Source organism: Lactuca serriola, chromosome 1 (assembly GCF_051521515.1).
Source record: "Lactuca serriola cultivar US96UC23 chromosome 1, Lser_US96UC23_V15, whole genome shotgun sequence".
NCBI lineage: Eukaryota > Viridiplantae > Streptophyta > Magnoliopsida > Asterales > Asteraceae > Lactuca > Lactuca serriola.
The window spans coordinates 82,340,182-82,367,883 of record NC_136408.1 but is presented as its reverse complement, the minus strand read 5'-3'; the positions used below and the strand labels follow the sequence as shown (position 1 = coordinate 82,367,883).

The 27,702-nt window shown below is 35.8% G+C and overlaps 2 protein-coding genes across 2 annotated transcripts; both read right to left on the bottom strand.

Moving 5' to 3' along the window:
• Positions 1-2,895: 2,895 nt before the first annotated feature.
• Positions 2,896-3,787, bottom strand: LOC145093580 (uncharacterized). Its single transcript, XM_079031748.1, has one exon. The coding sequence runs from the start codon at positions 3,616-3,618 to the stop codon at positions 3,136-3,138; it is 483 nt and encodes a 160-aa protein (XP_078887874.1). The 5' UTR covers positions 3,619-3,787; the 3' UTR covers positions 2,896-3,135.
• A 9,574-nt stretch (positions 3,788-13,361) lies between these two features.
• LOC145069703 (uncharacterized) lies at positions 13,362-13,928 on the bottom strand. The gene has a single exon (XM_079016655.1). The coding sequence runs from the start codon at positions 13,885-13,887 to the stop codon at positions 13,480-13,482; it is 408 nt and encodes a 135-aa protein (XP_078872781.1). The 5' UTR covers positions 13,888-13,928; the 3' UTR covers positions 13,362-13,479.
• Positions 13,929-27,702: the final 13,774 nt, after the last annotated feature.

Here is a 27,702-nt window from a genome sequence, read left to right as displayed (position 1 = left end):
TAAGAGAAAGATATGTTTGTGGCAGAAAGCTCTAGTGACGAGAAAAATCTTGTTGGTGGTAAAAATCTATGATGGTAAGAGAAAGCTTTGTTGGTGGCAGAAAACTCTACTAGTGAGAGAAAGCTTTGTTTGGTGGCAGCAAGCTCTACTGGTAAGAGAAAGATATGTTGGTGCCAGAAATCTCTTTTGGTAAGAGAAATCTTTGTATAGTGGCAACAAAAAGCTCTGTTAGTGAAAAAAAAAAAGCTTTGTTGGTGAGAGAAATCTCTGTTTGGTGGCAGAAAGTTCTACTAGTGAGAGAAAGTTCTATCGATGAGAGAAAGCTTTCTCTGGAAGGAAGTAGTTGATGCATGGTGTTCTTTCATTGGATGAGATTTAAGGCACCCCCTTTCATGGGCTAATAATGGATGGGCTTGACCTATTAGATTTAGGGGTTTCTCATGTTTTCCTATAAATATACACACATCTCTATCATTATTCGAGTCTAGTTTTCATGAGTACTTTCAAGACAGTAGTCATTGTGAGAGCACACACTTTGAAGCAGTTCATAAGAAAGAGTGATTATTTTGTTTTAAGAGCTCAAGTAAGGTGCAACAGTAAGTGACTGGTATAGTTCCTGAAAGTTTAATAAAACTCCCTACCTCATTCGCATGTAGACGTAGGTCACTTTAACCGAACCACATTAAATATTGTGATCAGTTTTGATTTCATTTTTTAGAAGCTTTATTTCGCAAGTTTCACTGAAGTTCGTTTATCATTTGTATGAAGTGCTTAACTTGCTTTGTTGAATTTTCCAACAGAGTTTGTATTTAGTGGTGGAACCAACATAGATGGGTGAGAGAGAAATTGTCCATGGTGAGCTTAGGTTGATGTTGATTGACGACAAGGGAAGAAACATGAAACTGAATGGTGAATAACATAATTTTTTTATGAGTAAATTACACGAATGGTCCCTATGGTGGATGATGTTGATCGACGACAAGGGAAGAAACATGCATTAAAGTATAGTATTGTATAACTATATAAAGCATGATTTGTTATGAGTAAATTACACGAATGGTCCCTATGGTTTAGGGTAATTTGCGTATTTGGTCCCTAATTTATTTTTTAACTCGGAATGTCCCTATTATTTGTTTTTGTTACGTGCTTGGTCTATGTCTTTCCTGAAAAGACTATTTTCCCTTGATTTTTTAAATTATTTAAATAAACACACCCCAACCCTACCTCGCCCCCATCATTTTTTCCTATTTAAATAATAGTCTTTTTAGGTAAGACGGAGACCAAGCGCATAACAAAAACAAACAGTAAGGATCAAGCGTGTAACAAAAACAAACAGTAGGGACCTTCCGAGTTAAAAAAATAAGTTTGGGACCAAACGTATAAATTACCCCAAACCATCGGGACCATTCATGAATTTACTATTTTTTTTTTTTTATGTATGGAGGAAAAATTACTTCCCTTCATGAAAGTGTAGAACTCAATTAGCAATAAAAAAAGATATGCTTGGGTTTCTTTTATTTTTTTTTGGAACGGGCGATGAGTAATGATGTATACCCTCCTATACTTTCTCATCAAGAAAACTTAATAAAAAAATACACATAACGTTATATTCTCTTAAAAGTTATGAGAAATAGTTATGGATGATGATAATCTAAACACCAAGCTTGAGCAATCAAAACATAAATGAGTACAAATCATGACGTGGGGATTAAGTTTATGTTGGATATATTCTATTTTGGATTTAATTGGTTTCCTATTTGTTTTCAACTATACTCTTTTTATCTTTCCTAAATGTTCTAAGACTCTTTTACTTTGGGTTTTATTTTCCTGTAAATACCTTACATTATATCGCTTAATTTTTCAATCTCTCAATCATACGCATAGCAACAACGAAGTAAAAAATCATCTCCTCTAAAGTTCCATTTACAAATTTTCTTGTTTGTGAAGTCCTTTTATCATGAAACATCTTTGATTATTTCAGGTTATCACCATTGTAGATGGCTGGCAAAGACGACAGAAGAGATAAAACTCATAATGCTAACGTGAGCAGCTGGATTGACACCATAACAAATATCCTCGAAGGTTTGACCAGTCGTGTACAACGTATCCATAACTCACAAGAGTTGCAACCAAATCAAGAAAGTCAAAGGAGAGATAAAGACGCCGGAATACTTGTTTTCAGACAACCACCGGACTACCACCATGAACCTCCACCACAACTAGATCCCCTAAATGGGTCTTTTTCACATGAGGAGTTGAAAGGAAATCATAACATGGAAGAACTTTTTGAGTGGATAAGGGATGTAGAAAAGTTTTCGGAGTTTATTGAAACTCCGAAGAGTAAAGAAGAACTTGTAGCATATAATAATAGATTGAAAGAAGAGGGTTCCTCGTGGTGTGAAAAAAATCCGAAGTCAACGTAGAGGAAGTGGTAAACTACCGAAGATGAAGAACATGATGAGGTATCTTCCTCCATATTATTATGATCAGTTTCTATTTGAAGAGTACTATTCGTTAACGCTAGGATCAAGTTTAGATGATGAATTTGATTCAAAGTAATATTAACCATGATATGTTTTAATTCAATCAAGAGGTGTTGCGATTGCTTAATTAATTATCGGATAATTTCATCCATTTAATAGTAACTATGATTATCACCTCATTTAACTTTTTCGTTAAACCCTTTGTTTTGGATATCCAAAGTTCAAAAAATAGTAAACAAAAATATATCTTTTGCTATTTCATTTAATTTGTATTATTATCGCAACTACTAAAAAAATATAACGAAAGCCAAAATTACAGAACTTGGATGAACAAACTTAAGACCATCAATTGATGATGATGAAATCAAAAAAACTATAACAGATTATATAATCAAGAAACAGATTAAAGCAATTAATGTCAAAGTAGTATTTCCACGTATAATCTGTTATTAATGATGATCAATTTAAACAAAATTTTATCATTAATGAACAATGATCCGAGTAGTAGAAAACTGTTATAGGCATGAATGATGCAATCATGAATGTTTAATCGTATTAGTATGAACTATGAAATGATACTTTGAATGTATAGATCTAGATCTAAATGTAGTAATAATGCGTTCCAACTCAAATTCAAATTTCAACAACTTATCTAGATGAAATCCATTCTTGCCGCGTAACTGTACTGTGCTCGCCGGATATTCTGTTGCCGCTTCCTGTACACAATCCCTCCGAATCCGACGAAACAAGCGGCGGCGATCACTCCGAACGCAACTCCTGCCTTCTTCCCTCCGCTCATCCCTTCCGACGACGGTTCTTTAGGTTCTTGACTCTTCAAATCGGCGGCCATGTCACTAGCTTCAGACGGTGACGGAGACGGAGACGGAGAAGGCGAAAAGGACGATGGCGACGATTCATCAACTGATGGAGAAGGTGAGAGATCTGAAGGTGGAGTTGCAAGTGGTGAATCATAAGGCGAAGGGGAGGAATAGGAGGGGACTGGATATGAGTCGTCTGAACCTAATTCTGGAGCGGGAGACGGCGAGGGGGGAAATTCCGGCGGATCGGAAGAATAAACGGCGAGAATGAAGAATGTTGTGATGACGAATGCGTGAAGGAGACAGGTGATCTTCATTGTTGTGACAGCGTAAGGATTGATGAAAGATTAATCGGAGTTTATACAAGTTTTTGCAGATCTAAGATTGAAGTAAAGCGATTGAAGAAACGTAGAAAAGAAGAGATTGAACGTGAAAGGGTTTTATCAACTGCCGTCGGTTTAGAAGCGGCGTAAAGGTGACAGAAACAGAATCTGTGGCGTTGACAATTGAAATGCATTTTCGTTATTATATTGCAAAAAAACGTGAAAGGAAACATATGATAAACACTCGTATTTTTACACTTTTACAATACGACAGTAAATATGATTTTTTTTTTGTTAAATATCAGAACAGAAATCATATATTTATCATTGAAATTTTTATTAAAAATAATCTCAAAAATCTTGCAACAGGTATAAGACAAACAAATTCAATTGATTACTGATGTGATTGCGATACTTAAACATAAAAGAATTGATAAAGACTAAGGGGGTATCGTGCAGATATCACTGCCGGTAGTGCGACGTGGATCTCTTTACCGGCAGTGAATACCGCCTGTGAAGTATTAGTAGTGAAATATCACCGATGGTGAAAAATTAAAAAAAAAAAAAAAATGAACGTTGTATTTTTTTTGCCCGTTTTTTTACTGTTGCTGCATTTATTCTTTTTTTTTTTCAAATTTCCTTCTTTACCGTTATATATATATATATATATATATATATATATATATATATATATATATATATATATATATATATATATATATATAACCATAAACCAAAACATATTCACTCAAACCCACTTTATTATTTCTAAAAAATCATCTTATAAAAATGACAAATTCATTAGAAAATTGTAAGTTGTTGCTGACCGTTGGTCAGACTGTTATAAAATCATGGGAATTGATTATGAATATAGAAGAAGAAGAAGAAAAGGAAATTCAACCTAGGACGCGGAAGATGCTTCTCAGAGATCGTTGGGATGCACACGCCCGTCTAATGGCAAACTATTTAGATGAAAATTTTGTTTACGAGGAACACCGGTTTCGACGTCTATCTCGAATGGCAAAACATTTATTTCTTTGTATAGTTGGTGATGTTACTAACATTTCTGAATATATTAGACAACGTTGAGATGCAAGAGGTGCGGATGGGTTTCCAAAAATACAAAAATGTATAGTTGTGGTTCGTCAATTAGCTTATAGTTCTGTTTCTGATTCATGGGAAGAATATTTTCAAATGTTCGAGCGTGTAGCTAGGGACAGTTTAGATGAGTTTTACAAATACGTTGTCACTATTTACAGTCCAAGGTATTTGCATAAACCCATTTTTACTAACGTTCAATCATTATATGCTCATCATGTTAGTGTTTATGGTTTTCCTGGTATGCTTGGAAGTTTGGATTGTCTTCATTGGGCTTGGGGTAGTTATGCTAATGCATGGCAAGGGTAATTTACACGGGGTGATAAGAGTCGTCCGACAGTGATATTTGAAGTTGTTGCGTCACAAGATTTTTGGATTTGACATGCTTTTCTTGGTGCTTCCGACTCAAACAAAGACATTAATGTTTTAGACATGTCGCCATATTCAATGGTTTTTGTGATGGGTCCGCGCCTAACTATTCATTTCAAGTGAATGAAACGAGGTACGATTATGGATATTATTTTGTTGATGGTATTTACCTTGAATTTGTTGTGTTTGTGAAAACGCTAACATGTCCAGGTGATCTCAAACGCATAAAGTATAAACGTACCAGGAAAATACTATGAAGGATGTGGAACGAGTATTTGGAGTCCTCAAGAAGCGTTGGCGCATACTACAACATCTGGCTCGTCCTCGAAGTGTGGACAAGCTCGCTTGTATTATGTATGTCTGTATCATTTTACATAATATGATTTTACATAATCTGAAAGTACATTTACCCCAAAAACAAATGGAAGATTTGGACTGTCAAATACTAGCTTCGAGATTGTTTAGTCAAAAATACCCTTGAAAGATTTTGTAATGTCCTTATTATTTAAATAATTATGTTAATCCAAAATCACATATTTGCCTAAATACTAACTGAACCCATTTACATCGTATTATCTTTAATACACCGTATATATTTTAAATTTATTTTTGGAAAAGTTAACAAAATTGTATTATAAAATAATACATAAAGTTTGCTAAACTTAAGAATATCTATTTTGTTTAATTAACTTTGAACAGTTGAAATAAATTAATCGGTCCAAAATATTAATTGTTCAAACTTTCAAAAAATATATTATGGAACACCTGACATTTAATTTCACAATCTACTATCTTTAGAACTATGGCCCAAGGTTTAAAAAAAGAGAAATTAAATATTGTGTGTTGACACATAACTAATGAAATCCTTAAACTATCATCATTACCTAATAAAAAGATTTTGTCAGTATCGGTATAAATATTTTCCCTCCTGTTCGGCTATATAAAGAGTCCCTGAATCTAGAGTCGTTTGACCTTCCAATACAGTTCCAACAATGCATTTCCCGGACTGAAAGAGGGATTGTGTGGCGTTGCATGTTAGAACTCATTAAAACCCGATTCGTATCATTATGCTCGATAAAAGTAATGAGAGAAGCTCCAATAGAAAAATAATGGAAGGAAAAATACTTCAAAGAAAAAAAAAATATCGAGTTGGAACAACTTGTTCTTCCTAATTACCCTGATTCAAAGCCAAAGAATTTCATGTCACTATCATATAGTATTCATCTATGTCCGGTGATAAATAACGCATCTGTGCCCCTTTTGGTATCTCAGAAATTTTATAAAACGGACTTCTTGAAACCCCCAACGACCAATCCTGGCATGAACTGCTAAGGATCCATTAAGCCCAATTTTATTTATCTTTCTACCTAAGTAAAATGATGATAACAAATATCTTAAATTAATTTTCATTATTTTCATATATGTATAGGAAGATTAGTACGAAAAAAATGTAGGATGATTTCTCTTAAAAAAAATTACATCAACAATCCTATCATTTGATAATTGTGTTTAATAGAAGTCGACAAAATAATGGTTCAAACTGATCCATAAAATGTTACAACCGGACATGGGCCTACGACATATCAAAACCGGTTCAAGAGGAACTAGTCTAAGCCCTTAGCCGGGTATGTGAGTCCAAGAATAAAAACCATGTATAAATGGCTCCATGCCATTTTGGGCCATAAATAATCGGAGTTTTTTTTTTTTAAAGAATTTTTATAATGTCTTCAAGTAGTTATCATTAATGAGCTCACATAGTCACATGTTTAAGTCAATGGCGGTCCATCATTTTTAATGTTTTTAGCCCATAGTCTCGTAGGGTTTCATTATGTTTAGGGTTTGAGACTCTATATATCAACTTGTATCTCTTCATTAAAGTATTAAATCAAGAGAAATTTAGCAATTTAGTAATTTAAAAAAAAAAATCAAAAATCAGTAATTTTCGAAAAATAGTCATTCAATTCACAGGTGATCAGTTACATTTGGTAGTTCCAACTAGGCTTGCACAAAAAAAATCGGTTCAAGATCCGAACCAGTCACTGAACCGGTAAACCGCTTCACCATGAACCGAACCGATTCAAGAACCGAACCGTCAGTTTGCACCCGTTCGAGATTTTAGACATTGAAACCGGTTTAGAACCGGTTTAATAACCGTGAACCGGTTTAGAACCGGTAGTCAAACCGATTAAACCGGTTTAGAACCGATTGAACCTGTTTAGAACCGGTGTAACCGGTTTAGATAGGTTCGAGTTTTTCCATGACGGAACCGGTTTTACAATTCACGAACCAGAACCGAACCGGTTTTCTGAACCGGATCGGTTTGAAAAAAAAACTGGTTTGCTCACCCCTAGTTCCAACTTTCTATCTATTATTTGAGTACGTTAGGCTGCAAATTGGGCCCAGTATCGGCCCATGAGCCGAAGGTACAAATAACCTAATTTTTGAAGAATACTTTCATTTCTAGTTTCAGATTAGCAGAATATGTACTTTGCCACAATATTCATTGAATTTATTTTAGTACAAATATAAAAAATGAAAATTCAAAAAAAAATGATAATCTAATATTTTTTTAGATAACTTTTATATATAAGCTAGCGTAATTGTATGATTTCGTAGTCAAAAATACCATATTTCATACTCAAAAGGAAGCAAACTTACATACTTCATTAGGAAAATAAATAAATAAATAAGATTTTCGAGGGGAATCCTTAGGTGGGAGCAGAGGAATTCCCAGGTGGAGCACACCCATCTGTGATTTCTGTATAAAATATAAACGAAAAACCTTGTACAAACCATTCTTATCGGGCCATGGGCCGAAAATTGGGCCAAAATCACAGTCCAACAATACACTTCACATTTGGAGGATAGCAAATAGCAGATGAGGTATAGCCACCTTGTAACGTTCCAAAAATATCAAGGAAAACTTTCATTTTTAATCAATTAAACCCTTCGTTCATTTGTTCCAAAAGATAATAAAAGTAATAATATTCTCAAAATGTCAGAGTAAAAATTAGAAATAGCCAATGTGGAATAAACTTTGGGGGATGCTGTGCGATCACGTCGGGTCTTTCCCCTTGGAACTAGAAGTACCTAAAAAATATTCAAATCACAAATCATAAGCACAAAGCTTAGCGAGTTCCCAAAAATACCACATACCATACATATCAATAGGCCCAACCCGCACAATTGGCCCAACCCATAATAACATGCCCAACCCCACATATCAATGGGCACAGTCTAACAAATAAATAGGCCCAACCCAACATGTCAATGGGTCCTGCCCAACATGCAAATGGCCTCAGCCCAACACATAATGCGAGAGTCAGAAAGACAACTAGCATCCTAAGCAGTATAGTGAGAAGTCTCACCTGACTAACGAGATCAGCTAAACCACCATTCAATGACCCATAATAGATGCTACAACAATCCTATCAAAACATACTATGTCCACCCTTAGTCTACACCCTAGATCTAGCAATTTTGACCAAAAGTCAATCCATATCAACAAATCAACGGTCCAAGGTCAACCCTTAAATTCAACATCCCAAATACACCAAGGAACACTAGATCTGGAGGATATAACTTCAAATAGACATCAAGGATCCATAAAGTTGCCAATTAGAAAGCTTGGAACTTGAATACTCACAAGGGTTCAAAATATGCTCAAGATGGTGATGATGAAGTATTTCCTTGATTAATGCACCAAAACACATTCTTCTTCTTCTTCTAGGTACTAAGAATACCAAAATGAACCAAAACTCTCTAATGGAGGCTAGTGTTTTGAGGTAGAGGGTTGGAGGCTGAAGATGATATCCTAATCCTCTAGAAATGTTGCTTAAATATGGTAGGAACCCCTAAATTTATGGGCTTGAGTCAGAACAGCTGCCACGTCGTGGCTAACCTATTGCCACTTCGTAACGCTCATTAAAAACATGTGTTCCATTTATTATATGTCATGTCGTAGGCATCATTGCACCACGTCGTGGCACAAAGTTTTTCTCAAAACTCCATCTTTGTTCCCTGATAAATATTAAGCTAAACCATCTGGAACACGGGTGTTACACATCTACTATTACATTGGCTACTTTCGGGAATAAAAATCAATTTTTTTGCCATTTTTTAAAAGGTCATTAGTGTTTTTGGATGATATTTTATATTTTAATCTTATATTTGATTAAATAATATCAAAGGAAGGTTTAGGGACTGATAACGTTTGCTTTTTCCAAAAGCTACGACTAGGGCACCCACTAAGTATGTCATTGTTTGATTAGGCACAATACGAGTGTGTTGTTGTCTTCTGTTAACATCAGATCTCTTTTACCATCTTGACAGTCCCTATTTTTTTGGAAAGATCATTGATGATGATAATTCTATATAGGGATGAGTAGTTTGTCCCAAATCCCGATCACGTACCGATAACGAACCGTACCGAATTTAAAAATATTGGACAGTAGTCAGTACTCCAAATGCATGAAATTTGGGATTCGGTACCACCGGTACCGGTACTAGTACCGAAAACCAGTACTAGTATCGAAAACCGATACCATTCCCGATATCGGTACCGATGATGTTAATTCAGTTCAGTACTCGAGATTGACTTTCGTTAAAATTCGGTGTTCAGGAAATCGGGAATGGTATGGGTCAGTACAGGTTCTGTCTCATGCTCATCCCTAATTCTATATAAGTGGTAGTGGTCCATGTTAGAAACGTTAGGGTTTGTGGTGGAGATCTGGATACCAACTTGGATCGTGATATCACTTTCCGAACTGATATTTCTACCCTATGTCTGGGTTACAAGAAATTAAGCCTAGGATAATCCAAGCGGACACTTACGTTTCTAGGCACAGAAAACGTAAGCCAATATGCTAAAGGGTTCTGTGAATGTGTGATGAAAAACCAGAGCTAAAGAACGTAACCATCTTCTAGAAAGGAAGAGTTGTTTATATATTAAATACGATTAGGGTTTCATTAGGGTTGGGCCGTCATTAGTTTCTTTGGAAGCAAGTAATTTTAATCGGGATTAGGGACCTCAGCCAGGGGCTCTGCCCCTTGGACCCCGCTAGGGGCGCTGCCCCTAAACCCCGCCAAAGGGGCACTGCCCCTTTGGAAACCCCGGACCCGAGGGCGCTGCCCCCAGACCCCCGACTAGTCGTCGAACTAGCTTCTGACTCGATCTTATACATGTGTGCACTCTGCACAATCCCGTACATGTATTAGAGTACAAATCATGAAGCCCCTTAGCTCACATGTTAATTCCAGTTACTTAAAATGATATGGTGACACTAAAAATCACCAACAGTCTACGTCTACCTGTGTTGCTTCTTGTAGCTTCCTAACTTATTTACAACAAACTTAGTGACTCAAACTATTTGAATATTGCTTAAAGAAAAAATAAATTTGGCGTTGATTCTATGTAAACCTATGAGATCACACACTAAAAAAATTATAATGAAACTAATAAATAACAATAATAGGTCGTTTCTCCCTTGACCAATTGGGCCCATACAAACCCCAAGAAGTATTTAACGACTTCTTGGGCCAACATCGCGACCAAATTCAATCCAATTGATGAGATTTTCATCTAAATGACATCACACAAAGTATGACACTCTTCGATGACATATGTATCGTTGAAATTGATAGAATTTTGATAAGTTTAGAACAAGAGGCCAGGGGAGTGGGTTATCTTTTGGCAGAGAAAGGGTTTTGTAGGTTAAAAGGATGAAAATATGGTAGGAATAGGTAGTGCTAATGGCAAGTAGTTAGCTCTTTTTGGTTCGTTATCGCTCATGAATTGTAGTCGGCCCGTAATTGTTGATGTCCCTCTTCAAATGGAGAAGATGAGGGCTTTAAAACATTAGTTTGCTCACTTTGTCAATTTAAGGACCTCACTCTATCTTTTTCACCTTTGACCACAACTAGCCACCGGTCTCTCTTCATACTATTAGATTGTTATTGACAAAATGGCAAAAATGGTCCCTATGGTCAGCAAAACTATGTGGTTTTGGTCCAAAACGTTTTTGTGGTCCAAAAATGGTCTAATAGCCACCGATCTCTCTTCACACTATTAGATTGTTTTTTGGTCCCTATACACTTAAAAAGATAATTATGCACTTATAATTTAAATTTTTCATTTTCTTGAATTAAATACATAAATTGATTTAATTTATATTTTTTAATTTTAAACAAAAGTATAAAAAAATGTTCACCCAACCCATTTCTCTTTCCATATCTCTCAACAAACACACACATGCACATACACACACTCAAGAAACACATCATCGCTAATGTTTGCCACCATCACCACCGACTGCCACTATTGACTGCTACCATCATCACCATCGACTGCCACCACACCCCACCACAAACATCATATCCCACCCTCACCCCTATCTTTCCTTCTGCAGACCCGATAAAACTACCACCACCGGCTTTTGTCTCCTCTTCTCCGCTTGGGATGCATCCAACTCCCGCCTCGTCTCATCCTCATCTTCTCTAGCTAGATTGTTGTTGTCAATTTTCATCAGAATCTATAAAAAATTGCATTTGATTTTTGCCTCAAGACAAATCTAATGCAACACGAGAAGGTTCTTTAAGTCAATAGTTAGTCTGAAACTCAAAATCAAGAAAATGTGAGGGGATAAAGAAGGCAGTCGGACCTGAATTACAATAATAACTTAGGAAACATCCCTATGGAACGCAGGAAGGTAGTAATCGAGGCTCATAGAAGCCACCATTCAAGAGTAAATAAGGTATGCAAAGATAAAACATAGTTATTGGATGTTATAGAGACGATAGAGATGAGAGGCAAGACAAGTTAGACTTCCCTCAGACCATCATCGTCGTTGCCAAACTCCGATTTTGGGGAAATTGGTATAAACTTCATTACCATTGTCGAGTATGCCTTCAACCCATGCCTTAGGTTCCGATTTTAGGGAAATCGATTTAACCTTCATTACTAATTGCATTGGTATCTCTGATGGAGATGATGATGAAGCGTGACGATGATAAACAATCACACTGGTGTAGACCTTGATTGTTGAGATGGTGCAGCAAGGTTGATGATGGTGGGTTTTTGGGTAAGGTTGAGGTGAAGAAGATGTTGACTCAAAAAGGGAGTGGAATTGAATTTCTTTTTGGTTTTTTAATTAAAAAAAATATGAAAATAAATAAAAGGAAATTAAAAAAAAAAAAAAAAAAAAACCTTTTTAGGGGCATGTTCGTCATTTCAAGTTGGGTATGAAGTATGAACCAAAATCACACAAAAATATCAACCATAGGGACCAAAACCACACAAGATATTCGAAATTGGACCACTAATGTATCGCCAAACTTTTTTGAATAAAAACCATAGAATTTTACCGGCCATAGGGACCATTTTTGCAATTCTATCATTGCTATTTAACCCCACCTATGACCAACTCCAATCTGCCTTCAAAATGGTGGAAAACCTCTATATTTTACTCCGATGGACCTCTAAAAATATCACCATTTTTGTGGGAAGATTTGTTGGCCGCTATATTTAGCGGAGCATTCTTCCAACACTAAATCACTTTTTCAATATAAATGCATTATTTTATCATATATGCATTGCTTTTAATATTATTCAAATATGTTATTTATTGTAATAATATGAAAACATATTTTTGGTGTAAAATTTTAGTGTGTGGTTGGAATATAAATTGTATTTTAGTGTTAAAAGAACACAATTTTTGTGTTTTTTTAGTGTTTAACTCACTTTGGTCCCTAAACCAAGTCAAGGCAAGGTCAATCCTATTTTCACAAAATTTGACACGTTAGCCCTTCTTCTAAATTTTTAATCTAGCTTCAGATTTGCTTCCTATTAGCCTAGAAACTTCTATTTCTAGCGTCAAAAGTTTATTTTGCATTTACTCTGTTATATATATTATCTACAACATTATCCATTTTTTTAAAGCATATATATATGAGATTGTCCTAAGACGAGGGAGGGGGAGGGGGTTAACAGATCAAAATTTCCCTAGCTTCTAAATGTAAAACTGGTTATTTAATTATAAAGATCTCTACTAATTGATGCCAGAACTATTTACCTATACAACATATGAAGTTTGAGACTCCTGTATTAAGCTAAAATGTTGACATTTATGCAAATATTGATCAAGTCAAATAAATTCCTAAACAGCCAAACTAACATGCTGACCCAAGTTAACTCTGCACTACATTTCTATATTACTTTTTGCTGTTTTACTTCCTATAATTACAAACTTTTAGGATGAATCAAATCATAGATATATTGTAATACAAAATCACATGCATTAATTACCAATAAAAATGTTACATCTCATATTCTCGTACTCCAAATTTCAAAAGTAGACTAAAAGAGAAGAATCTAATAAATTAAACGCCACATCAAACCGATGGTAAAACCATATTGTTTCGACCCATTTTGGTTCTACGGTTTGTAACCACAAAATAAGCACCCATAGCTACAAGAACCATAAATATAAACCCAAATATCAAAGCAGCAACACCTCCAGCACCAATTTTGCTTCCACTTTTCACATTTCTTGATACACTTTCTTGTGCTAAGCTCGATTGAACAGTTGCAGCCATGGGCAATGGTGCGCAACTGGATTCATCACATGGGTTTTGAATTGTTGGTGGGTTTGCTTTTGGGTGGAAGAAATTGTAGGCAGATGGTGAGAATGCCATTGGGTTCTCGTAAACAAGGCCATGAGGTGATCTTTCTTGAGATTGTGTTGTAGTGAAGGAGTTGATAGCAACAAAGAGAAGAAGTAGGAAGTGCGTTTGTGCCATTTTGATTTTCTTTTTTATGTTTAAAGAATGATGTGGGTAGTGGTTATATATATAGAGGTGGTCTTAGTTTATTGGTTGTTGCTTTGGCCTCAATTTTTGTGATTGCATTAAACTCCTCAAAAGGGAGCATAATGATGGTTTCTATTTCGTCCATCATAACAAGTGGCACTATGTATATGTTACTTATTTACTTATATACCTCATGGTTATTTAGGGAATTTTTTCTATATTAAGTGATATATATGGATAAACTGCTAAGTGGACAAACGAATATTGTTTGTTTTTGTACATAATGAGCTGTCAAAATATGAGTAGTAATGACTATTTTATATAACTATATTCACTAATGTGGGGAGTGTAGAAAGATAAACCAAGGGAGGGTTTTATAAAAGAGTATGGAGGTAAAAAAACACATAAGAATAGATAAATGCACGATTCTCTCACTTAAAGTAAAATAGGAAATGTCTTTGTCATGTATATGTATCGGGATTAAGTCGTATCAAATTAAGTTTAGAGTAAATTACATGAATGGTCCCTATGGTTTGGGGTAATTTACGCGTTTGGTCCCTAACTAACTTTTTTAACTCGGAAAGTCCCTACTGTTTGTTTTTGTTACGCGTTTGGTCCCTACTATTTGTTTTTGTTACTCGCTTGGTCCCTATCTTACCTAAAAAGACTATTATTTAAATAGGGAAAAATAATAAGGTACGTAAGGTAAAGTGAGAAGAATGGAGTTGGGGATGTGTTTATTTAAATAAATTAAAAAATCAAAGGCAAAATAGTCCTTTTAAGTAAGACAGGGACCAAACGTGTAACAAAAAAAAAAACTATAAGGACCTTCCGAGTTAAAAAAATAAATTAGGGACCAAACGTGCAAATTACCCTAAACCATAGGGACCATTCGTGTAATTTACTCTTAAGTTTATTAAGTCAAAAGGAAACAAGTACTTGGTGAATGTGTTTAATTGAAAAAAAAAAAAAAAAAAAAAAAAAAAAAAAAAAAAAAAAAAAAAAACTTGAGGGATTTTGAATGTAATCAATGTTGAGACAAGTTAATTATTAGTATTGAAGTAATGGGTATTGATAATTGACATGATTTTATAATTTGAGTTGAAGGAGGGTAAAAGTGAAAACCAATATGGGGGTTTGCTACTTTGCTTAGCTTAAAGGGCCAGCAAAGGTCATGAGCGAAATAGTATTCAAAAGGGCAAGTAGTGATGGCATATGTGTGTGTGTAATTATATTATGACAGCCTCTTTTGGCTTTGTATTGGCATTCACCATTATTACAGGGTGGGAACCTACCTCAAATCAAATGAATACATTTGTTGCATGTAGGCGTAAAAGTATTGATTATAAAAAAAAACAAATTTTGTAAACTTTTTTTTTTAACATTAGAAAAGGCTTTACTTGAAGAATACATCATCTCATTTCTTATTTTCAGACTTTTTGTTATCATGTTACGTCTCCTATATATAAAATTCATGATAAAAGTGTGTGAAATAAATAGTAGACATTTATGGTGGTGGTGGTGGTGGTGTGGTGTGGTGATGGTGATGGTGGTACCATTTAACATTTCCACAAGAAGCATGAGTGAGTCACAAGATTTGTGCGATTGAACATCCATAGAATAAAAATGTTGTTTCACTTTTACATACTCTCATGATCAACACAAATACTGGAGGTGGAAATTTAGGTAGATCAACATTAACTGATTTACGAAATTTACTATCTAAATTTTAATTCGTCTAAGATTGTCAAATTCAAATAAAATGAGAATTTACTTGAACAAAACCATGTTTATGGACACATTAAACTATCAAAATGTAGATTTCATTGTGAGAAAATAGTGTAACTAGATATATTAAATAGAAAAATGGCAATGTTGAATATTTATTAGGTTTTTTTTCAATGAATTAAATATATAGAATGAGGTAAGGGAAATTAAGTATATATAGAATGAGTTAAGGGAAATTTACTAAACTAACTTGTATAAATAAGTTTTTGATAACCATATTTTTTCATTTTTTGAAAAATAACAATTTTTTTTGGAATGTCTCACTCCGGACTATTGTTCATATTCCAGAGCTCTTACTCCCGAATGCTCTATTTCGGATTTAATCTTCAAATTTCGGAGTTATTTTTTGGTTTTTTCCATTTTTTTAAAGAATATCCCTACTTATGTCCGCAATGTCAATTTCAAAGTGTTTAAAGTTGCAATTTTTCAAGAAATTTTTTTGATTTTATACACTAATTAGGTATAATACAATTAAGTGGTTAGAATAATCGTGGATAAAAACTAAAAGATTATGAAAATTTACGTTTTTTGTCATGTTTTGAGCATTAACCGAGTAACAATAAAAAAAATTCATCAAATTGTATTTTGATATTATCAATATAGTCCAAAACTTTTAAAACCTTGTTTTAATTTAATACTATCCAATAAATATTAGGGAAATTGAATAATCTAACCCATATAAATGAAGTCTTTGAAGAAAATAACCCAATTTTTTTGTTTTTGTAAAATAACCATTTTGTTTGGAATAGGAATAGGTCATTCCGGAGCGATCTCCGGTATATCAAAGTAGATTTATGGACAATCATTCTGAAATAGTCATTTTTATCTATAATACGTGTTTGGTGATTTCGTATAATATTTCTTTTTATAAAATCTAGTGCATAGCCCATGGACCGCTTTTATCCTTTATAAAATACGAATTCCTGGCGATCAACATCTCCAGGAACCAACACAAAAACACCCACAACCCCTTTACTGTTAATTTATTATGGTACGTCTTGGGTCTTTTCAATGGTCATGTTGGAACTCTTAACTGGGATTGCATCAGTTGGTTCGGTACCCCTACTAATTGATACCCACTAGCAGTTTGCGGATACGGGCTCGCATACCTATAAACCAATTCTCATCTTCTAAACAATAGTCGTTCTTCCAGTGACAATCATTTATAGTCATTTTGAATGTATTCAAATCCAAAACACCCAAAAACCAATGAGCAACTAGTATATTGATTAGGATGTAAAGCTACACAAAAGGTTTGAATTAATTAATTATCAAACAACATTTTATTGTAAATTACTATTACTTAGGTAATGCAATCCAAACACAATTATATTGTACCACACTCTAGTTCATCGTGATCATTTTACATATCTTAAGTCAGAGTTTGAAATGCTTGTCAAAAATCAGAATTGGAAATTCTAAGTGTGTCAGAATGCAGGAGAGCGTTTCGAAGATTAGAATCGGAAAGTCGGAATGCGTTTGTAAATCGAGATGCGGATTTTTTTGAAATATCTTTCGGAAAATGAATTTCAAAATGGAAGTCTGGATTGCGTACTGTTACTCCAAAATGGGCATTCTGGAGGATACTTGATGGCCGGCCCAACTGATATGGAGTAGAAATTGTTTTCAGAACACCTCATTTAGATAAGAATGTTATTTTGCAAAAAATAATTTAAATAGTTTATTTTTTTCAAAAATATACCAAAAAATGGTTAGATTACTCAATTTCCCTAAATATTATCTATTGTTTTATAACATTAATATAGTTGAAATATTCTTTAATTTTGTTTACTTGTGTTTGATAATATTTTTAGGATAAAAAAGAAATAATATGTTTTGAATGAGATATTGATATATAATAGACATAGTAGACTTTGTATTACACTATTTATATTACACCAAATCATCCAAGGTTTTAGATATGAACTTTCAAATACTAAAGATTGATTAAATATATAGCTATACATAAATCTCATCTAGAGTATTAAAGTAAGTCGATTAGTAAATATGATATATAATTTTCAAATACATATTTTGAAAAACTTACATTTTACCAACACGGAGAACAATTTTCCTTAATTTGTACCTAAAAGACTATGGTGAATAGATATATAAAAATATATTTTACAAAACGTGAAGCAAAATAATTAAAAATATATTAGGATCTCCTTACCATAGGTTAAAGATTGTCTACATCTCTAGTTGTATGGTCCCAATATGCAAAATTGGAGCGACCATTGTATATGTTCCTTCTTTTTCAATTTCATGCATTCTAAATAAAAAAAAAAATCAAAAACAAGAAGAAAATCAAATATGATTAACCGAAAAAAAAATGTTATCCTTATATAGGTAAAACATTTTAGTTAACTAATAAATTAAATAACATAATCAGAAGAGTTAGATGTTTCAAAATATTAATATTTTTATTAGTTAATCAATTAAATATCATAAGTTGAAATTATTACAATCACTAGACGTATACCTCATACGTTGTGCAAGATTAAAAAAATATGATTAAAAAGTTATAGATTATATATGAATCAATGAGTTTTGGATATGACTTTAATATGAAACTAATTACAGCATGATCATCGCAATGCATATTATCCAACAATAATAATATTTTTATCATAAAACTCGAACATAAAACATAATTACATGTTCAACATGATAATATAACCAACATTAACAATAAATTTAATAATATCTATGAAGTATTATAATGAAAATAAAATAATAATACAAATATCATATATGAATATAGTATTGTTATGGATCCTTTTTGTGAATTTCATATAGTATAAAAAATACAATATAAGGGATTCCACATATTTGTTTATTTAATATATCATAAGATAAGATAAGTAATTCTTAAACCATATATAATACAACAAAATAATCATAAATTATGTTTCATATTATCTTCAAACAACATAAATAAAATTCAAAAGGCTTATTGATCATATTATGTGTCTACTAAGTGAATAACAAAAAATTAAGACGTGTTAAAAAATGGATTTTTTTAATCAACAAATTTTTTACATGAATTTATTATCAACAAAAGTTTCAAATGAGAGTGTTTATCCAGATTCTTTAGTATATGACATTTGTTTTAAATATGTATAAATTTCGATACATATTGAGATCTTGTCGATGTGAAAATTCGATTGGTTTCTTAATATTTTTTATGTATATGAGAATATTCATGATAATGAAACGCTTGTTTTTCATGAAAATTCTTAAGATAAATAATTTTTTATATGATGGGTTTTAAAAACGACAACTCTTTTTATATGCGGCTTATATAAAATAAAAAATTCTTTTCAATAAGACTTATTATAAAAGTATTTTAAATGTTACTATGCTGTAAGGTTACTTTTTTTGAAAGATTTTTTCTCTACTTAATAGATAATTTTATGAGAATATTTAAAAAGAAAAATAATTAGAAGTTTATCTTAAATAAAACGATACAAAAAATATAAAGAATCAAAAGAATTTACATAAGATTTGAGACATGTTTCTTAAGTTTGAAATATACAAGTGGTATCTATTTATTTAAAGATCTAATCATAATATTTATTTTAAAAGGCGTATCATCGTATTAAAAGTTACACACTGCAACAAAATCAAATTTTCGTAAAACCACAAAAATTAAAGATACATGCATTATAAAAAACAATTAAGTTTTGATATGAAAATACAAATAACTAAGATTATTGTTTGACTTATTGTTCTATGAATCTTAACTTTCAATAAAAAGAATATGGAGGATGTTGAGTTGATCCGCTTATATAAATTTGCATCTTGCAAATTTGTATCTTCATTTTCCTCGTTCAATATGAATACATGCACCGCAATGAAGAGTTTTTTATGTTCTTTATTCTTTTTCTATATCTTATTCGCTATACTCTAGCAATGTCATCTATATATATGAACTATTTATATCTTTATATTAACAAATTAAATATAATAATTAGCATTTACAACCCATAAGTTAAAAAAAATCTTCATTTGTAGTGATTTAATTATTTTGAACTTGAAATTATAACACACATAACTAATCAAAAATACACATAAGTTACAAAACTCTTGAATTATGATTAATTAGTTCTTAGTTAAAAAGACTTATGAGTTGTAGCGGGAATTTCAAATGAATACGATGGAAGTTTGGGATACTTATTTATCTTTGGCAGAATTCTCCTACAACAACAACTATCATTCTAGTATTGGTAGGCCTCCATTTGAGATGTTTTATGGGAAGAAATGTCAGACTTTGATATGTTGGGGAGAAGTCGGTCAGAGAGTTACAGGAAGTAGTGTCGTTGTGATCAATACCACCAAGCTCATTCAGCAAGTACTTGGGAGACTACAGACTGCTTAGAGTCGGCAAAAGAATTACGTCGATCAATGACGATCTGATCTCGAGCTTCTGGTTGGAGATATAGTGTTGCCAAAGTTTTCACCATGGAAATGCGTCATCATATTCCAGAAGCGGGGAAATTTAGGCCTTAGATATATCGAACTATTCTAAGTTATTGCTCGGGTGGGCAAAGTGGTCTACCGTTTGGATCTGCCGGAAGAACTTAGTCATATCCACAACACTTTTGTTGTTTCTAAATTAAGGAAGTGTATTGCAGATGAATCCGCAGTTGTACCTCTAAACGATATTCATGTGGACGAGCGTCTAAACTACGTAAAAAAGTCAGTTGCAATCTTGGATAGGAAGACAAAGACCTTCACAACAAAGCAATTGATTTGGTAAAAGTCCAGTGGCAACACCGGAAAGGATCAGAATGGATGTGGGAACTAGAAGAAGAGATGAGAAGAACTACCCAAAGTTATTTTTTTTAATTTCATGGACAAAATCCTCGTAAGTGGGAGAGATCTGTAACACCTTGTTTTCACTTTACTGTAATTTGTAATATAAAATGTTTGTTACAAAATTTGAAGTAGAAATATATGATTTTTTAAGCCAAAATAATCATCATGAAATGTGTAGTAGACATTAATACAAAACTGTGCGTATAAAGAACGCCTAAATCTGAATTTGTATGAAGAAGTTATGATTTTTAGAAGTTTCGTGTCAACCCGATATAGCAGTATGTGAGACAAAATTTGAAATGAAAATCGGTTGATAGTTAGCCAAAACAATCTAAACGAAAGTTGATGTCCTCGTAAATACAAATCCATCGATATAAAGAACGTCGGATGTAACGTCCGCGTTTCCAGGCTAAGCATTATTGTTGATGTAATAGTTTAGGTTAACCTTTGTAACTCATTTTCAAGTAATAAAGAGGAATTATGTGAATTATGTGCTTATTTGTTTAATTATTATGATTTAATTAATTAATAATAAAAATAAGCATTGAAAATAAATATTAGAAAAAGCTGATATTTTTAAGAAAATTGTAGTGGTCGTAACAAAGATTCCGGAGATATAAAGAACACCGAAATCTGAGTTATAACGGAGAAGTTATGACCTGTCGAAGTTTCGCGACGGAAACGGCATGGCACCGGGAAGCGTAAAAAGTGAATTTACGATAAAGTACTTTTTAGTCTTAGCAATCTAAACGAAATTCGTAGTGTTCGTTAAACCGAGAGCGTACATAAAAAGAACGCCCAAATCTGACTTCGTATGAGGAAGTTATGATTTTTCTAAGTTTTAGCTTAGCAGTAGACAGCTAAAAACTCGAATTTTAGATCAAGTGATTTTTAGCCAACACAACCTAAATGAGAATCAAAGGTCTCGTCAATAGTAGTACAACGGTAAAAAGACTGACGAAAACAGACATCGGATAAAGAAGTTATGAATTTTTAACGGATTTTTCTGTCCCGGTCTGTTAAAAATAATAATATAAAAATTAAAGTCAAAATTAGCCGACGAAGTCTAAATGAAAGTTGTAGAACGTAATTTTACCTACGCGTGCATATAAAGAACGTCAAAAACGGAGCTCGTATGCGAAAATTATGGATTTTAGAAGGTTTGGGTGCAATTTCCGAGAAATTCGCATGGATTGGAGTCGGCCACGTCACCCTCGCGAGATCACGCCTCGTGTCTGACACGCGTCGCAGTCCAATTCGCCCAGAGCTTCTTTCCAATGCGCGTCCGACGCGCCTCGCCCCGTGTCACACTTCCGAGCCTCGCACCTGGCCCCTCGCATGCGCGCCACCTGCCCTTCACGTGTCCGAAGCTCGCACGAGCCACGGCTCCCCTCCGTGTCTGAGCCTCGCAGCTGCTACGTGGAGTCTTCTCAGCCATTCAAACTTTGGTCTCGCACCCTATAAATAAGGGGGCTGCGAGATCTCCCTGCTAGAATTAGAAAAATGTCATTTTCACCCCTAAACTTATATTTTGACTATTTTGACTTCCCCCGAAGCCCCGGTATCATTTCCAACACCCGAAACACGTCCCGAAGTTCCCGAAGACCCGGAAAATTTTATCTTTTCGGTTTTGAAGCTCCGACCCTCGCAAAGCCCGGTTTCTCAATAAAACTCCCGGTTTTATCAGAAACGATCATTTTAAGAAACGAAGTGTTGCCCGATTATCATCAAATCAAATGAGTGTATAGTCACTTTCATCTTACACATAGATATGAAGTATTTTATATAATACGTGCTATGTGTATATATATTGATTGTTTATTTGAGATGGTTGTTGCATGAATGTTTATACAAGTTTTAAAATGATTTAAACTATATATATATATATATATATATATATATATATATATATATATATATATATATATATATATAATCTACAAATATGTTGGGTATAACATGGGTAGATGAAATAGTTGGTGTGTGATTAATTGATGAGAGGCCTCGATGTTGTTGTTGTTCAAGTCATCTAGTGGAGTATGGATGATGACCACGGACTCTTCTAGACAGTCCAGTGGAACGCTAGCAGGCTTGCAACCTGTAGGTGTTTGTGGGCTTGATGTTCACCGGTGTACTCCATCCCCCTCATGGTTGCCTTACGGACATATATGGCTGAGGAATCCCCTTAGCAGTAAAGTCCATCCCGATGATAAAATCCTTAGACTAGGTCCCTTGTATAGGTGTTTAGGGACGTAAAGTGGGGATAACGGGAATGGGTAATCAGGGTTATTATTGGTATGATGAAATTAATAAATTTATTGTTGGTCGATGTAATTAATAAATTTATTATTATTTGTGGGTTGAAAACCCTATGTGCTCACCAGGCTCCCAAGTCTGACCTACTCAGTTTTATGTATTACAGGTAGTGGCACTCGAGCATAGTTGTGATGTGTTGGGATAAGGGATTACGGATATAGGCCTATAGATATGAAATAATGTACTAAGGTTTATATTGTATTGTTTATACTTATGTAATGTATCGAACATGACATCCCAAGTCTTTTAATGAAATACATTTCTAAGGAAATGCTTATGATAAATCTTTATCATATTATTGTTTTGGGACAAATTCCGCAACTCTTTTATTAAAAGGTTACTCTGATTTTAAAATAAAATATAAACAAAACCGATCTTTTCTAGCCGTGAAAATGGGGATGTCACATCGGAAATGGAGTTTGTATGAAGAAGTTATGAGTTTCGCAGCATCATTTATAGTATATATTCCTTATAGACTATAAAATTAAAATTGGGATGAAAATTAGCCAATGAAGTATAATGAAAGGTGTAGTACTCGTTGATATGAAATCAGGGATATAAAGTACATAGAAATCGGAGCTATTATGCAAAAGATATGATTTTTTTGAAAAACATGAGAAATACCTACGAATGCCATATGTCGCCACCATAAGAAAGCCTTGCTCCCTAAGCTTTAGGTGTGGCGCGCCCATGAATAGGTGCAACGTGCCCTCCCTCCAGCCTTCTATAAATAGGAATCCAAGCTCCCTCATTTCTTGCTCATTCCATTCTCGAGTTTCTCTCTAGAAATTCATTTCTATTTCTCGAATTCTTGCTTTTGAGCCCCGAAGTATTTGCAACGAAGTGTTGTAGCGTTGGAAAGCCCGAAGAAAAAGAAGTATTTGAAGTCGAAGTTCTACCCACGATTTCCCGTACTTTCGCTAGAAAATCTTTAAGTTGAGTTATCCTTACTATGTTTTAAGTGTAACTTATATTTATGTCCATAATCGTTATTATGAACTTATAAATAAGATTTATCAGAAATTTCAGTTATAATATTATAATATTGGTTGGTATGGATGTAACGACCCGTCTCCGGTATGATGATTCCTTGGTATTTACTTTGAAGTTTTGCAAGAGGGACTCGGCGAGTTCATAGCCTGACTCGCCGAGTAGGGTCGGGATTTCGAGCACGTGTTAGCTGGCGACTCGGCGAGTCCATATTCTGGACTCGGCGAGTCTGTCCGTCTGGGAGAAACCCTAAATCCCCGGGTTGCCCACTATTTAAGCCACCTTATGGCCTCCATTCTTGCCTCCTTCACCCTCAGTAAGCTGTGAGAAACCCTATTTCGACCTTGAGTGTTTTAAGTGATCTTGTGTACAATTTGTGAAGGCTTGAAGAAGGAGAAGAAGAAAGGAGCAAGGAGAAGGATTGTAGAGCAGAGATTCAAGGGAAAGCAAGAGCTCTTTGAGCCGGGGAGATACCGGAGCAGCAGCAGTTAGCTTCCAGAGCCACACACACAGCAGCCAGTTCACGAGGTGGGTTTCCTTTCAGTAGGAACGGGTCTAAGGCCACAATGCCGGCCCGTTTAGCTAGCAGTAGTATTCGGATTTTTATCCGATGCAGTAGTTAGCATGTTTGATGCCTTCGTGGCTCAGACAGGATTATGTTTGTTCATGTTAGTGATATGTATATGATATGTTCAGTCAGCTTCGGACTTCGGTCCGATGTCAGCTTCGGACTTCGGTTCGATGTAGGGGACAAGGTCCCAGTCAGCTTCGGACTTCGGCCCGATGTCAGCTTCGGACTTCGGTTCGATGTAGGGGACAAGGTCCCAGTCAGCTTCGGACTTCGGTCCGATGTCAGCTTCGTACTTCGGTCCGATGGAGGGGGGGCAAGGCCCCAGTCAGTTAGCTTCGGACTTCGGTCCGATGTAAGGGACAAGGTCCCAGTCAGTCAGCTTCGGACTTCGGTTCGATGGAGGGGGCCAGGCCACAGTATGTGCTTGATATGTTATTGTATGGTATGTGGTAGTTTGGGGGAGCTCACTAAGCTTCGTGCTTACAGTTTCAGTTTTGGTTCCAGGTACTTCCGCAAGCAGAGGGAAGAGCTCGGGATGATGGCATCGCACACACCACAGCTCCAGCTTTTATCCTGGGAGTTGATTTAGTTTTTGATTTGATGTGACATAGTTATGATACAGTTTTCCGCACAGTGTTTTTATTATGTCTGGGATACATCACATATGGTTTCATGATATGACACTCAGATTATGGTTTTTGGTTATATTGGAAAAATGAAATTTTTTTGGGTCGTATTTTTGGGTTGTTACAAGTTGGTATCAGAGCCCTGGTTTGAGGGATTCGGATACACTTCCGGGTGTATCTGAACTCAAACTAAGGGAAAATAGAAAGATTTTTAAAAAAAAAAAAAGAAAGAAAATGTTTTCTAAAGAATTTTGAAAGCACTTAGAAAGAAAGAAATTTTTAAACGAGATAAGGGTGTGGTGCATGCGATCAGCCGAGCTCAAGTAAGTACTCCCAAATTACCCATACAAGTTATTTGTTCAGTTTCAGTTTCAGTAGAACAGCATGCTAGTATAGGACTAAGGATCTAGGAGGATGCCTTATGTGTCTGCTTTATGTGTTACAGCTTTATGAGTATTGCATGCTAGTATTGAGTAGACAGCAGTAGGATAGCCTGTTTAGGTTATGCCTGATAGTATGAGCTTAGCATTGTATGCTAGTATAGTTTCTCGTTATGAGAATAGTTGTGCCTGAGTATGTTTCCTTTATCCGAATGCTGCTTGCTTCGTGCTTTGTGGGGTTCTGAGTGATGGGAGTTAGCCATTAGGTGAACACGTCACACCACATGTGATCAGGGTTGAATAATCCCAGAGTGCTGGAACTGGCCCTATTGCGCAGCTCTTGTTTGAGTCCAACCGTTATAGGGACGGGTCTTTTACTTGAAGGATTATCTGATCCTCGTCACATGTGATGGTGTTCAGGTGGTGGCTAATTAGCATTATAAGGAGACCTTCAGCAGCTGAGGACTAGTTGAGTTGAGTCTGAGGTTTCCCTAGGGCAAGCCTAGGATGAGAGTAGCAGAGATCAGTAGTAGTAGAAGTGACTTGGTGGAGTCAAGGCAGTTCTTGAAGAAAGTACGGATAGATGTGGAAGGTAGTATGGGCCCGTACTACTGAAAGCAGAGGATCCGTACTCGAATCAAGAAAGGCTGAGACAAGACCAGGGAGCTAGTTGTAGTATCAATGATCCCTTGAGATATTTCGGTTTTCTGATGTAGTTGTGATGTGTTTCAGAATGGTGGTTTTGCGTTCCAGACCAGCAGCCGGCAGCGGAGGTGCCAGGGAGGGATCAGGTTCAGGCTCGGGGGACGAGCGCATGGATGAGCAGACCCGAGAGTTTCTTTCTTCGGAGATTACGCGCATCATTTTAGAGCAGACTCCGGTGATCTTCGGTTCGATCAAGGAGGGGATTCTGGAGCTGATGGATGAGAGATTGGGCACCTTCCGTGCCGAGGTGGCGGCCATGATGGGGTCGCGCACCCTTACTTTCAGGGAGTTCAGGGCATGTAGAGCTCCGGACTATCATGGGGCGCGGGACCCCATAGCGAGTACCAGATGGTTGGCGGATGTGGCCAACGCTTTCCGCACTAGCAGGTGTCCCGAGGGGGACAAGGTTAGATTGGCATCCTGTCTTCTGAAGGACAGGGCACGGGATTGGTGGGAGGAGGTCGGACACTCCATTGGAGATGAAGCAGCATTGGACGCCATGACTTGGACTGATTTCTCTACCAGGTTCAGGGCGTAGTTTGCACCGGTTATTGAGGTGCAGCGGTTAGCTAGGGAGTTTCAGGACCTCACCCAGACTACAGAGACAGTGGCGGAGATCACCGCCAAGTTCAGGGAGAGGGCTCTTCTCGTTCCTCAGTACGTAGCTGATGAGGAAATGAAGAAGGCCCGTTATCATGAGATGTTGCGGAGCGATATCCGCCAGTTTGTGAGCCGGTCCAGCTGTAAAACGCTGGAAGATGTGATTGCTAGGGCTCGGGAGAGGGAGATTGATCTCGAGATGGAGAAGAAGAGGAAACCGGAGGCGGTTTCGGGTTCAGGCGGTTCGGGAAAAAAGCCCAGGGTTTCAGATCACAGGTCCAGGGGACAGCCGAGCCATGGTCGATGTGGTAGGTGTGGGAAGATGCACGAGGGAGCATGCAAGGCAGGGAGTTCCGGCTGCTACAAGTGTGGTCGGATTGGACATTTGAGTAAGGATTGTACGGCTCCTGTTACTGCCGTTGCAGCATCAGATCTGATTTGCTTTCAGTGCAATCAGAGGGGACATAAAAAGTCCCAGTGTCCGAGCTTAGCCGCAGCAGGGAAGGTGGCTGCACCTGCCCCTGCTACTTTGAGGATTACAGATGGCCGGCAGGGCCGAGCTGATGCGCCAGTGGCGAAGAGTAAGGCGTTTTAGATGACAGCAGAGGAGGCGCGAGCGACTCCTGATGTGGTGACGGGTATGTATCTTCCCTTCATCTCTTTATTATTATTAGTGTTTGAATATTGCTTATGATTGTATGTTTTATTTAGGGTCGTTCTCTGTGAACGGCATTTCTGCCATGGTATTGTTCGATTCGGGGGCTACCCGATCATTCGTATCGCTTGCGCTTAGCAAGAGATTTAGTAGAGCTCCTGGGGAGCTGGATTGTCCATTAGAGGTTGAGATAGCAGATGATAGGACCGTGAGGGTCGGCAGAGTGCATCGAGGGTGTTCCCTTCAGTTGTTTGATGAGCAGTTTTCAGTGGATCTGGTACCTATTCCCCTGCAAGGGAATAAGGTTATTGTGGGCATGGATTGGCTAAGCCCCAATGGGGCGGTGATTGATTG

What these genes read in the sequence shown, in the direction of transcription:
- LOC145093580 (XM_079031748.1), bottom strand. Translation starts at nt 3,618, where the DNA reads ATGAAGATCACCTGTCTCCTTCACGCATTCGTCATCACAACATTCTTC.
- LOC145069703 (XM_079016655.1), bottom strand. Translation starts at nt 13,887, where the DNA reads ATGGCACAAACGCACTTCCTACTTCTTCTCTTTGTTGCTATCAACTCC.